Source organism: Malurus melanocephalus, unplaced genomic scaffold (genome assembly GCF_030028575.1).
Source record: "Malurus melanocephalus ecotype Western Australia unplaced genomic scaffold, MMel_1.1 scaffold_292, whole genome shotgun sequence".
NCBI classification, from domain to species: Eukaryota; Metazoa; Chordata; class Aves; order Passeriformes; family Maluridae; genus Malurus; species Malurus melanocephalus.
Window position 1 is genome coordinate 141,026 of NW_026623524.1, and position 13,215 is coordinate 154,240.

At 39.2% G+C, this 13,215-nt stretch overlaps 1 protein-coding gene across 1 annotated transcript in view; it reads right to left on the reverse strand.

Annotated features, from left to right (window-relative positions):
- FREM2 (FRAS1 related extracellular matrix 2) overlaps positions 1 to 13,215 on the reverse strand; it is a 132,296-nt gene that overhangs the window by 26,947 nt on the left and 92,134 nt on the right. Inside the window, exons 10-16 of the mRNA XM_057376833.1 lie at positions 11,234 to 11,398; positions 10,972 to 11,154; positions 7,814 to 7,944; positions 6,726 to 6,884; positions 5,479 to 5,782; positions 2,031 to 2,162; positions 1,072 to 1,403 (exon numbers count right to left, since the gene is read on the reverse strand). Of these exons, the coding sequence (XP_057232816.1) occupies positions 1,072 to 1,403; positions 2,031 to 2,162; positions 5,479 to 5,782; positions 6,726 to 6,884; positions 7,814 to 7,944; positions 10,972 to 11,154; positions 11,234 to 11,398 (1,406 nt within the window). The remainder of the gene's footprint in view (positions 1 to 1,071; positions 1,404 to 2,030; positions 2,163 to 5,478; positions 5,783 to 6,725; positions 6,885 to 7,813; positions 7,945 to 10,971; positions 11,155 to 11,233; positions 11,399 to 13,215) is intronic.

Consider the following 13,215-nt stretch of genomic DNA (forward strand, 5'->3'; position numbering starts at 1 on the left):
GTTTACTGAGGTCTCATAGAAGATGGATCCCTAGCAAAATGTCAAAAGAGCAGTGAAATTATGGCCATTTCACAAAGCAGCCTCATTTTTTTTCTCTATGGTTCAACAAGGAATGCTAGTGCACGAGGAAGGTGAGTTAGCTGTGGATAGACTTCTCTGCTATGAGTCTTTCTTCCAGCCTGCAGGATTAGTGCCCAAATATATTGTGCAGAACATAAACTTCATAGTTACAGCCTTTGCACTCCAGATCCTGAGTGGGATCAGATAGGCTTATATAGTAATTATACAGGGAAGACCCAGGGATTAATTTCACTGTCACTGCTCCAGAAAAAGTCCTGCACTCTTTTCATTCCACATTACTGTGGATTTCTAGAATTAAATTTTCCAAAGTACACCTGAAGTTTTCTCCAGTCTCTTGCATTTTAGTCACCAACACTTTTGTAGCTCTGTTCTTCACCCATTCTATACTGGCAGCTTCTTTTACTTTCTGAACAAGTAATTTTCTGCTGGATAATGCAAGACCACTGTGCCGTCTGCACTGACAGATTGTGCTACCCAGAGAGATCAGCAAAGTCAAGCTGCTGGTAGGACACTGAAGCCCATTGTTATCAGCAAGAAGTCTCTCTACAATACTTTAAAACTGTTTTTGAAGATAGATGACAATATGAAATAGCCCAGTACTATCGATGTGCTAAAAGCAATTCTTCAGAAGACTTCCATTTTAAAAAAAGACTAAATTGGCTCTATTGAAGCCACTATACASTAAAAGTGGACTTGGTTTGTCCCAAAATATTCCAGCATTGTACTGGGAGAAAAACATGGCAAATTTCATTCAAATCAAATTGTTCTCTTAATTTTAATCGGGCAAGGATTTCACATAAGGTCTATGCAATGGATATTGAGTTTTAAGAAATAAGCCAACTCTAGGGAAAGTCTTTCTTCTTAAGAAAATTAAGAACACTTTTCAACTAAATTAATTCTAAACCCACTTATTTCTACTAGCACAGATGCATTACAAGGGAAATATTTTATTACAGGAATACRGTACAAAATCAAATTCCAGTTCCATACCTGTCCATCTGTTCCAATGGTGCCTCCACAATCTGTGAGGAGTTCAGACATGTCATAGTAGCTAATAAACTCCCACAAACACGCTTCCAGATTCAGGTTGCGGTAGAAGCGCAAGGTATTGAAACCTCTAATTGCTGGGCTGTACTGATAGGGAATGGTCTCTCCAATCACATCTGGATTCTTGGTAGCATCAGTTAAGAAACCATGGTGGGTCTTTACTTCTGTGTAATCCAACAGGTTGGAGCATTTGTGGTTTCCAACTCTAGTTCCGTCAGGGCTAAGTGTCAGCTCAAAGTTGGAGAGCTCTCTCGTAGAAATAACAGGCAGCATGCCTAAAAAATATTAATTTATAGTAGTATTACTAAATGTCAGTGGTCAGAACTTCTTAATTTAGCCAAACTGTGTCAAACATGAAACATGTTACAGAGTGCTTCTGTTTTTTCCACTTACAGCAACTACTGTACTTTAAAATTCAAAGAAAGTTGATATGCTAAGTATGTATGAGAATTTTACCCACATAATCTTCTATGTACTATGAAAATACAAATATTTCAAAACATATTAWTATGTCAATATATTAATATATAACATTRATATTGCAATGTATTATTAAATGAGAAAGTGTGATTTTTTTTCAGAAGCACMTAGTAATTAATAGGTATATTTCTATGCACTTCAAAGGAATTTTACAAAGCTTAGATCTAGCCAACTTATGTAAATTATGCAATTAATTTGAAAATGCTATTCTTCACATCAGAGATGTGAACATACAATACATAAGATACATGCATATACCTTGTTACAAATTACACTTGTTCATTCATAACATTATTATTTGGCCCCACTGTTTAAAGATTACGTTATTGATTGTTCTATATAAAATAATATGACCAATAAAATAGCTCAAATAACAGCATATTGTATAAGTTCTCTTAACTCCACAGCTGATTTTCTCATACCATCAATATGTGGCATTGTGACTGTCAGTTTGATGAGGTTAGCATAGTCCGGATCCTCTGGGCCAGTGTAGCGCAGTTTGGCAGAGAATGGTTCTGCTCCAACTACTCCTGATATACGAGGCTGACAAAGACCTCATGGAAAAAAAGAGAAAGCAACCTTACTTTATGTCCACAGGAAACAATCTATACTTTCCCTTGTATTATTTTAGATGCACTTTCCTTCCACTGTACAGGTATACAAAACAATGACAATTTTCTTGAATGACAGGTAAACACTTTGAGAAGCACTTTCCAGAGGTTTTAACAAGAATTTATATAAAAGAGGATTCAAATAGAAATCATTACTTGATCAACAGGACCACATTTTCAGAACAAGGTGATGATATTGCATCTGTGCTTTTTCAGTTGCATGTGCCAATCTTACTTGCAAAGCCAGTACCAGTGGCATACTCTCTTACAGAGGTCTTCAGTGGCATATGTTTTAATTCCTCCCATCATCTTAAGCTTTGTGGAAGATACCTGAGCAGTGTTCAGCTGGTTTTGGCACTCTATGGGAGCTATGCACCTATATGCCCTCACAGGGCTTTATGAGACTCCTGATCCTTTTTCTGTAGATCCTGTTGTTTTCTACAAAAGTGTAGTTAGAAAAACTGTGTCAAAGGATATCTAGAAATACTCTGCTCAGAACAGAGCTTCAAAGCTGTGAAATTCAAGGCTTCTTAAGGCCTTGTTAATTTGAATTTTGAATTTTTCCCAGAAAGGASAATGTGTAATTTAATTTAATAGTCCTTTCCAGTGTTAGTTCAATGTTTCCCAGTATTAGTCCTAGCTCATAGGACCAGTATCTTGGGTTGATTTTGTGACAATTCTGTATTCCTATTCCGTTGGCTTGTACGCCCAAAAGGTGCCTGCGCCTTTAGATGYGACCCAGAAGAAGGGGCAGGGGCGGCGCAGRCAGTTTAAAATCCGGGGCTGCAGCGCAGCGGTTGGCTTTTGCAGCTCAGCTCGGCTGTGGGAGGTCTTTGCTCGCTGCATGAGCGGAGCTACATTGTTGCTGTGTAGCTAGCACGGGTTTGTTAGCTTGGGCAAGCAGTTTTCCCTGAACAGACCCTCTTGGCAGCTCCTGTGATTCTGCTTCTGGAGCAATTCCGAGGCTGGCGGGGAGAAAAGCCGCGTGGCYCCATCTYATCCCGGACTCCGGAAGAAGCCAAGCTGGCTACAGAAAAACACACCGAGCCCTCTGTTACATCCACAGTGAGGACTGCCGCCAGGTTGCCACTGTTGCCGGAGCGGCCACGTGGACTCTTTTGTTTTGTTTCTTTTTCCCTGGGGACAGGAGCTGCCATTTTCTCTGCGCCATGTGGCCGAGCGGTTTGTAGGGGTAGGGGGCAGCGTGTGTTCCTGGACTTTTAAATATCTAACAGTTACTTTATCTGTGTCCTGTGGGCACTGTGTTTTATTAATAGACTACTTTTTTMTCTTCACTTTTTGCCCCAACATCTATTTCATATTGGTGGGAAAAATTGGTGGGAAAGTGAAATCTTTCACTTCAGGGGAAACATTTACTCTGTAACATTTTTCTCTGAAAACATTGTCTCAAACAGAGACAACCAGAAAATTAAGTTTGTAATCATATGATCTGAGACATAGGCAACTTCTAGTTGCACAGTTCAATGCAGAAGTGTCTGCATTCTGGCAAGAATCACACAAGAATCATAGCTGTTTGTCACGCGGTGGCCAAARGGTCACAAGGTACTCTAAATAAGAAATAACCAGATGTGGGAAATCAAAACAGTTCCCATTGCCTGTTTCTGAAGGATTTCAGGAAAAGAGGAGGCAGGGTCCTCCTCTCAGAGAACTGATTGGTTATGGTAGAACTCATCTTTCTCAACATCTCAAAATTGTAACTTCTGCCAGAAGGAGACAGAATTTCTTTTCTGCACATGATAGCTTTTTGTTTATTTGGCTAGTTGTTTGGTTGTTAGTTTTATTTTTTTACCCTCAAACGCCTGTAACATTGCTAAAGAGACTAAATACAATTTTTTGCACAATCTGAATTCATTTTGAGAGTTTAGTATGCACTGGAGGTCAGGCATCCTCAAAATGGAAAATATTCAGGATTTTGGCAGGCTCCTTTGATCATTGCACTTCTTTCCTTCCACATCACAAGTTAGCTCAGGTTCTGGAAGTAATGTATGCATGATAACACAGTCCTGAGCCTGAGCTAATTAGCTCTGCTAATTTATCAAGTATAATCCAAATAATGCATTACAACACGAACAAAGCCAGTCTGTTCCATATAACAAAACCAGCTCCCACAGTACGAGTTTGTCTGTCTTTAACAAGCACTACAGGGCACCTTGTAGACAATACCCTTAGGCAGAATCCTTTTTAAGGTGTAGGATTCCTGATTAGCACAAAGATGACTTGAGTCTACAGTCAAAATGTTGAATAAAGGACAGGGGTAAAGATAAATTCCATTCATTAAAGTTCTTAAAGCCCTTAGAAGAAAATATAATGTTCTAACAAAAATATTTACTACAAAAATGAAAATGATATTGCAAATGAATGATCATGTCTTTWATCTCAAACCAGCTTCAAGAGTTAATGTAGCTACCAAAGCAGCAAAGATAACACAAAGAGCCAAATGGCTGTAGAAGGGTAATAAAACACAGTGTTTTGCAATTTATCTTGTTTGCTGATAGTTACTCATTCTCCATATTATACAATCAACAAAAGTATCTGTGATTTCTGTAACAAAATAGCTTATGCTATCAGACTGTGCTTGTGTGCATGTCAGTGCTCCACCTCTGCTTCATTATGAAATTTAGCATGAATTCCATGATTTAGCTGGGCAAAGGAGGTAGACTACACTAACTCTGCTGGCTGAGGGAATGCAGCATCAGCTCAGTACTGGTCAAGTGTCAGAGAATCAGAGAGAGACAAAGATAGTATCAGAGAAAGAAGAAGGATGAATAATAATGAATAACTTGAAAATGTTGTCCATGCTCTGTTATTGGACACCAGTTGCTCAATCCTTAGTCAAAGAAGACACTGCCAGGTGTCCAGTGAGGCCTGAATGCCAAATATGTCACTCCCATGTGGATTCTCCAACGTTTAATAGGAGCTGAGACTGTAGTGCATCATTACTGCAGTTGAATTCTAAAATCAACATAAACCATGTTTCACTAATTCCAATGCACATTATATACTGTTCTCACGAACATACAGGTTTGCTATGTGGATTATTATTTAAAGATACGGAGAACTCTGACAAATGAAAAACCATTTCTTTGTACAATGCTTTGCTATGTTAAGAGAGTTTTTGGACCACCACTGTGAACAACTGTAATRTTAAAATGCCTGATCATGTAACCAGGTTTTGTTGGGATTGAATTTGGGATCCAAAACAGACCTGCGAATTTTGCAACAGGTGATGATGTCTTACCTTCTGATGYGCTTATAGTGACAATAGGGCTCATAAGCTCAAGACCCTCATTCCCATCTGAATTCACAGCGCGAGCCGCACACTGGACACGAGACCCAGCTTGAAAGTAAATAGAGTCAAGTGTAATCATCTTAGAGGAAGTGAAGAAGGTGTCAAAGTCAACCTCCTTCATGGGGCTGGTCACACCATCGGGGCCAGTGGGGGCACTGACAAGCCACCGGTACTGTGTTAGAGTATTATTGATGTTCTCACTGGCACATATAGAACCAGTCTTGTCAAACTCTTCATACTTAGGATTACAAGCCTGCAGAACAAGGGAGATGTTAAGAATTTATTTGCTTCACGGAATTTTAAGTCATTAAGAGTCACAAAACTCAACAACATGGAACTGACAATCCCAGTAAATCTCATAAGAAATCACGTTATTTTGACAGTGAAGTGTTTAGCAGTGTTAGGGTAGATTAAAAGGCATCTCTAATTATGTTTATTGAAATACAAAACTATTATTTTAAACTACAATTAATTTAAATTATGATAAATACTTATAATTTATAATAAGACCCTTATATTTCCATGATAATGGTATATTATGAAGGCTTAAACTACACCGCCATGTACTACTTTATTTGAACTTCTCCCTTTGATCTAATTCTGCAAATATACTTTGCATTTCAAGATTTATTTTCTTTTACTTTTTTTTTTTTATTTAGAAGAACCATTCAACTTGTGACATTCCTGTGCAAAAGGAATTTGTGAAAAACAAATTGAAGATGAACAGAAACATTCTTCAAGGTATATGAATATTTATGTAAACTTTCCAGTTGCAAAACTACAATGAAAGAAGACTGTAGTCCTTCAGCACTCATTTTTCAGTCTGTGGCACTCATTGGAAACAATGGCTCATCTGTTATATCCAGTGATTTTAACTCTGCAAATTAAGGCAGGATAATGCAGGAAATGGTAAGGTCATGCAATCACAGACACAGCGTGAGTATCAATATCAGACCATTCTTAGTGAGGAACAAGTGAAACATTTTTCCATGTTTTTTGTCCTCCTGAAAAGAGATTCATTATCCAGACAAATTAGATTAGCTCTAAGGATAATTCTGGTTGTGCTAATATGTGTGACTAATATGTGCAAATACCATGTATGACTAACCACCATATGGATTGATACTGTGTGCCTGAAATCCACTCAACAAAACCCATAGACTGATTTTGTTCCATTTCTCCACAGAGATACTCACTGTGATACAGATGACAGGATAGCCAGCTATGGGACTGCTTCTGTCTTTGGCTTTAGAAGTATCATCATATATCAAAAGAGATGCAACTTGAGGGACAGAGGGAAAGGTGACATCTGCCATGCTGTTCATTTCTTCTATGTAAACAATGGCCTTGGCTGACTGACAACGAAAAGGACAGAAACAGTTCTCTATGAAAATTTAAATAAACAAGGGGATTCAAGCTGGACCTCGATCAGAGTATGTCTAGCCTTCAAAACATTGTTCCAAAAGAAGTTTTAAACTCTTAGCTGGATGAGCTATTGAGAAAGAGTTGAGACACCAAAAGTACATTGCAGAGTGCAAAAGGAAGAGCTAAAATGAAGTTTTTCTTTCCAAAACAGTGAAGATCCCAGACCTTTATCCTTGTCYCCCAGCTATTTTATTATCACTTTAGTATTCTGGTAGAACCCTCCCTGTGCACTGCCTGCTTTAATGCCTGGTGGAAATGGGGTGTTTGTCATCAGCAAAGGCCGTGTCTCTTCTGTCTGGCTATCTGGAGTCAGACTTTATTTGGYGTGACACTGATCAAGCAGATGGAATTTCAAGAACATTTTATGCCAAGTCAGAGGAATACACTGTTTAAATTAAAAGTATATAAGAYATAATGCTAAATAAAAAGAATGTGTGGCTATTTCATCTTATACAATAAGAATAATACTAACATGGTTTTGACAGCAGAAGTCATATTTCACCTGAAATCGCTCTTTTTACAGCATAGAGATTATATTGCATTGCTAGGGAGTGGTTCCAAGAAGATATGAGTTTTTATGAGTTTTTAAGACTGATTATATGAGGAGAATGTGTCTGGAATGATTATCTTGAAGGCTTCTGTCTTTCATTGACTCTGTGGCCCCATCAACATTACTGCCTTGGCAACAGACTGTTTCGTGTAGGTGCTACTGTGACAGCTGGGATGACCCTGTTTGTCCTTTAAAACACAAGCCAAGGTGATGTGAATAAACCTTCAAAGAATTGTAAAACTATGAGCCAGAAAGTAAGAAGTCTCTTTACCATAYTTTGTTGTTCAGGACTTTGCATGAGCTTGTTACCTGTATTTCTGCAACCATGTTCTCATCTGGCTTCAGGTGAAYAGTGAAGGCCTCTCTCATCTCCCTCACTCCATCAAAGAGAACTTCAATCTCCACAAAATGCTGAGTTTCACCCTCCTTAAACTCAATTTCTGAAAACATAARGAGACACTTTAAAATAAATCTGTTGTTCATAACAAGCTGTGATCCTAGACCCAGCCATGAGAGATTGCATTTAATACTCACTTTTCAAATTACAGTTGTTTGCATATTTAGTTTCACCTGTTTGATGCTACAATGCTACAAGTAATAATAATGAATAGCAGTGGACACATGTTGAAATCATTGAATATGAGGCATTCACATCATCAAGAGATTTKCAAAGGTCTAGACTTAGTCTAACAGAACTTAATGTTTTGAAAATTATCTGGGACTAATTACATAAATGTTGGTAATATATGAATGGCCAAAAGACTGGAGAATTCTAAATAAATAATATTGTCAGGTCTTTCTCAAACAAAATGTATTTTAGCACACTGGTATATAGAAAAAAAGTAAAGCTGTAACTACACAAGAGTACCGTATATTGAAAATAATTTTCTCTGAAAAAATTTCATAGCTCGTGGTGACAAAATGTTCARTCTTAGCTGACTTTATTGGGTTTGTGTGGCAAGGCTTTGGCAGTGGGGAGTTACCGAGGTGGATTCTGTGAGCAGCTGCTAGAAGTGTCCCCCATGTCTGACAGCTCCAGGATGGACAACCTGCTAGTCAAGGCTGTGCCCAGCAGTGACAGCATTAGTGTCTCKGGATAGCAGTTTAAAGAAGGGAAAAAACTGCTGCACCAGCAGCTGGGAAAGAGGAGTGAGAATATATGAGRAATCACTCTGCAGATACCAAGGTCACTGCAGAAGGAGGGACAGGAGGTGCTCCAGGAGACAGAGCAGAGATTCCCCTGCAGCCTGTGGTGCAGCCCATGGTGATGCAGGATGTGCCCCTGCAGCCCACGGAGGCYCATGGTGGAGCAGAGATCCACCTGCAGCTGGTGGAGGACCCATGATCAAGCAGGTGGATGCCCAGAGGAGGCTGTGACCCTGGGGGAAGGCTGCACTGAAGCAGGATCCTGGTAGGACCTGTGATCCCATGGAGAAAGGAGCCCACAGTGGAGCAGGTTCACAGGAAGGACTTGTGACCCCGTGAGGGACCCACATTGGAGCAKTTCATGGAGAACTGCAGACCATAGGAAGGACCCACACTGTAGTTTGTGCAGGATGGCTTCCTGTGGGAGCAACCTCATGCTGCAGCAGGGAAGTGTGAAGAAGAAGAAGCATCGGAAAAAACATGATAAACTGATCACAACCCCCATTCCCCTGAGCCACTTAAGAGGTAAGGAATTTGGGAGTGAAGTTAACCCCAAGAAGAAGAGAGGGGTGGGAGGAAGGTGTTCTATTTTCCATYGCTGTACTCTGATTTGATTGGTAATAAACTAATTTTCCCAAGCTGATAATTGGTGAGTGATCTCTCTCTGCTCTTATCTCAACCCATGAGCCTTCTGGCATATTTTCTCTCTCCTCTGCAGCTGAAGAGGGGAAGTCATAGARCAGCTTTGGTGGGCACTTGCTGTGCAGCCAAGATCAACCCATGACACTGACCAAATTAGAGAGTACTTGACTGTATTAACTCTTGATTGTATATGATTCTTGACTGTATTAACTACTAAAGAAATAAAAAGTACAGAAACAATTTAACCTTTGTGTCTGGAAAGGGTGAAAGTGATAATAACAAAAATAATAGATACATTTCTAATACTTTTATTTTTAAAGGATGTCAGATCCACTTTGAAGTTGGTGCAGAAATAACCAACAGAAACTTAGGGCCAGAAGGACTTGCAGGGAGTGTTGCTCCCATTGGCATATGGAAACACCACCATAATCAAAAAAAAAACTGGTGATAAAATGCTCTGCACTCCAAAGGGACAGGAACAAAAAGCATTAAAGCTGAAGTGTATATGGAAAATACGGCACAGTCAGGTGCTGGAGACTGATCAGTGAAGCAAAATGCTAAGAAACACTTTTCCTGCATATCCCAGACTTTTCTCAAAGGATTCTGAGCAGGRGCTGAGAGCCTTTTGTTCTGCAGTAGCAAGTATCCCTTGAAAACTTGGCTCCCACATGCTGTTGGTGCTCAGCAGGGAGAATGTAAGCAAGATGATGCCTACAGGTAATGTGTACAGGACAAGCATCAGCTGACAYGAGAAGTTCCTGGGATTTTCAGGGGAAAAGAGCAAAACTCTAAAATGCAGAAAGCAAAGTGACTGGAATTAACAAGCTCTGGGTTGATGATTTTCTTATGGCTTACAAATTGTCTTTTCAGATATCACTAGTGGCAAATGCCTCTCCTATGGAATTTGAAAATAGCCCAATGTTTTTGCTGGATGTTCAAATGTAAGTCATATCTCTCTGCTGTGCTGGACTCCAAAATAGTTTATCCAAAACTGTGAAAATGCTCCAGCAATGAATGATARATCTTAAAGCACAGAGTAGTATCATGCATTATCATAAACTTCAGAAGAAAAAAAAATCATAATGCTACAAACTCCATTAGTCATTCCCATAACCAGGTAGGTGGGCTATGAATGGAAAGAAGTTTATCAGCTAAAAAATTTCTCATTCTGTTGCACTTCTCTCCTCATTCATCACTAGCATGGAGCAGCAGGCAGTGAAATCAGAAMTACAGAAGGAAATATTTGCTATTACATATGTAGAAAAAGAAAAAGAAATATACATTAATTTCTACATAGAGCAAAAGTCATTATCTTAATGAATTGCTCAAGAAACAACCACACAATCACATCCCATGGGTAGACGTTTCTTCAGAATAATGTTATTACACCTGCAAATATTACCAAGTTTAACTCACACATCTTCTGCAATTACTTGAGCTATAGATGTTTTCAAAGGAGTCATAATTCTTTTGTAAATATCTTCATTGATAACTAGCATTCCAAATGCAATTGGCTGTTGTATACCACAGGGGATCTGTCCACACTGAATTTGAATAGCAAAACATATGTTGTGATATGGTTGTTTAGTATTCTAATAATAAAATTATTTTATTTTTTCAATATTATGTTACAGTCATGAATGAAAACAAATATTTGGATGTGAGAAATATGATCCTACCTTCTGATACAGGGTGATAGTCTTCTCCAGAAGTAGCAGATCCATCCTTTGTATGCACTCTCACAACAGAAACTTTGGAAGTGTCTCCCAGACGAAGCACTGGGATTCTCACAATTGCTACTTGCCTTGTGTCTTTTGGTTCACTCACACTAAATTTGGTCTCACCAAACTTAATAATAGCCTCTGTAATAATAAGAAAAAATAGTTTTTAGAGCATGCAGACAGGCTTCCAAAAGCCAGTAAGAACAAAATATTCTCTTACTGTCTGCATCATCCTGAATCTTTATCAGCGTCTCGTTTTGCTCGCCAATAGAGGCACCAAAGGAAGAGTCACTTCTTGGAGTGCCAAGAACCAGGCGCAGCTCCTCCTTCTCCTCATGGAAGGTATCATCCATAAGGACCAGTGTGCAGGGCTTCTCAGTTTCACCTGCAATCATTCTGAAGGTAGTATCAGGCAGAACACAGGTGTTCTTTGCTCTAACACAGCGCTTCTCCCCAAGCCCAAGGCACCACAGGCTGCTCCTGCCGGCCAAGGCATCTACCCTGACACCACACCAAGTTAATGATCAATGGCAATAGCGAAAGCAGAATYAGTAATCATTACCTTTCTATGGAAACTCCTGGAATCCCCCATCTGGGGACTTCTGCAAGACAAGTTTCAATTTGGTATATCAACTTTACATATGTTATTCCTTTTGTTTTACCTAAGTAGAAAATGCTCCCTCTCAGTGACCTCTTCTACAGAGCACACTCAAAGAAGAAACACTTGCACAAGGAGGCAGAGCAATGAAAACTTTCACGAATACTAATGGCAATTTTGTCCTGAAGTCTTATATCTCAAGTCTCTTTTGATAGGACACTCTCCAACTGTGTGGACCCTCAGTTATAGCACTCATCTGATTTGGAAGTCTTTTGAACTCCCACTGTGACAGKGAATATTGACTTAAAAATGCTTTGGAGTACTAAAATACTCAATTTTTCCACTCCAAAATAATGTGCCTTGATTTACTGGATGTTCAGAATCTTGAACACCTTGCCTTAGGCCCTCTACATGAGCAGGAAGACTTATGAATGGTGTGTGGTGTCTAGCACTCAGCATGACSTGGTGCGCTCTTCATCATGAGAATGACTCCTATACTCCAGAACAGCACAGGGGAGAGATGAGGTCAATTTACTGGCTTTTTTTTATCATTACACATGCAAATATAATCAAGGCTCTTTAAGACGAAGAACCAGACCAGRATGGTGACTGTGTTCATTTTCTGAGTTTGACTTCTCACTACAGAAAATAAATTATCCAATAGGAGGGGAAAAAAAACCCAAAATATTCATCCTGCTCACTGTTACACGGGAAATGTGAAAACTGAAATGAAACTTCTGCATGTTAAATGTGCCTAAGAAGCTTATGAAAACAAAATATAATTGTAGCAGACTTCTTTACTACTTGTCTTCGCAGAGAAATGGCACAGCAACACTCAAAAAAGGAGAAAAGTCACTTCCTAAGTGGCCCAGATCCATTAATTGTTACATGTTGAACTCTTTCCTGGTAGCTCAGAAGCAATGGCAAAAGTTAGAGTATATGACAGCACTGAGGCSAGTGCTGAGGCCAGCTCTAAATAAAGAACAACTGAACACCACACTTTTTCAAGAGAAATGTGATGCATGTATACAGAAATACAAAGGTTGTAATTTCTGTGATAAGGGCATACCAAGGATTTCATGCTGATGACAGAACTTACTTAAGGCTTGTAAAAAATATCACGTGTTCCAACTTCAAAGACTAGAAGACCAAACTGCCTTCTGCACAAGTAGAAGGAATTAGACAATACTCTTWCCAAACAGTACCATTTGATTTATTTGCATTTCACTTCTGATGTGAGATACTAAGTACCTGATATTGGTGGGTGGTGCTAGGAAAGCCTTGGTGGGAGAAGAAAATTCAAACGGGACTTAGAGAGCTATATACCTGTTAAAAGATCTATTACACATTTCAGTGCAACTCAAATGCATTAACCAGAAATCTGCTTAACAAAGAGCAAAACTTCTGAAGTTTCCTTTCTGACAGATCTGTGTTATGCTGAACCTGCTTGTGCCATCAAAAAGATCTTGGCACTCAGGGCGAAACCTATATGAAGATATATTCCTTTGGTTCTTATTGATTATCCCTCTAAGTCAGAAGGGAAGCAAATAGAGGCAACGTTGTCCCGTTGTGCATGAAAAGAAAAAAAAGTGCTTTGTTTTCCA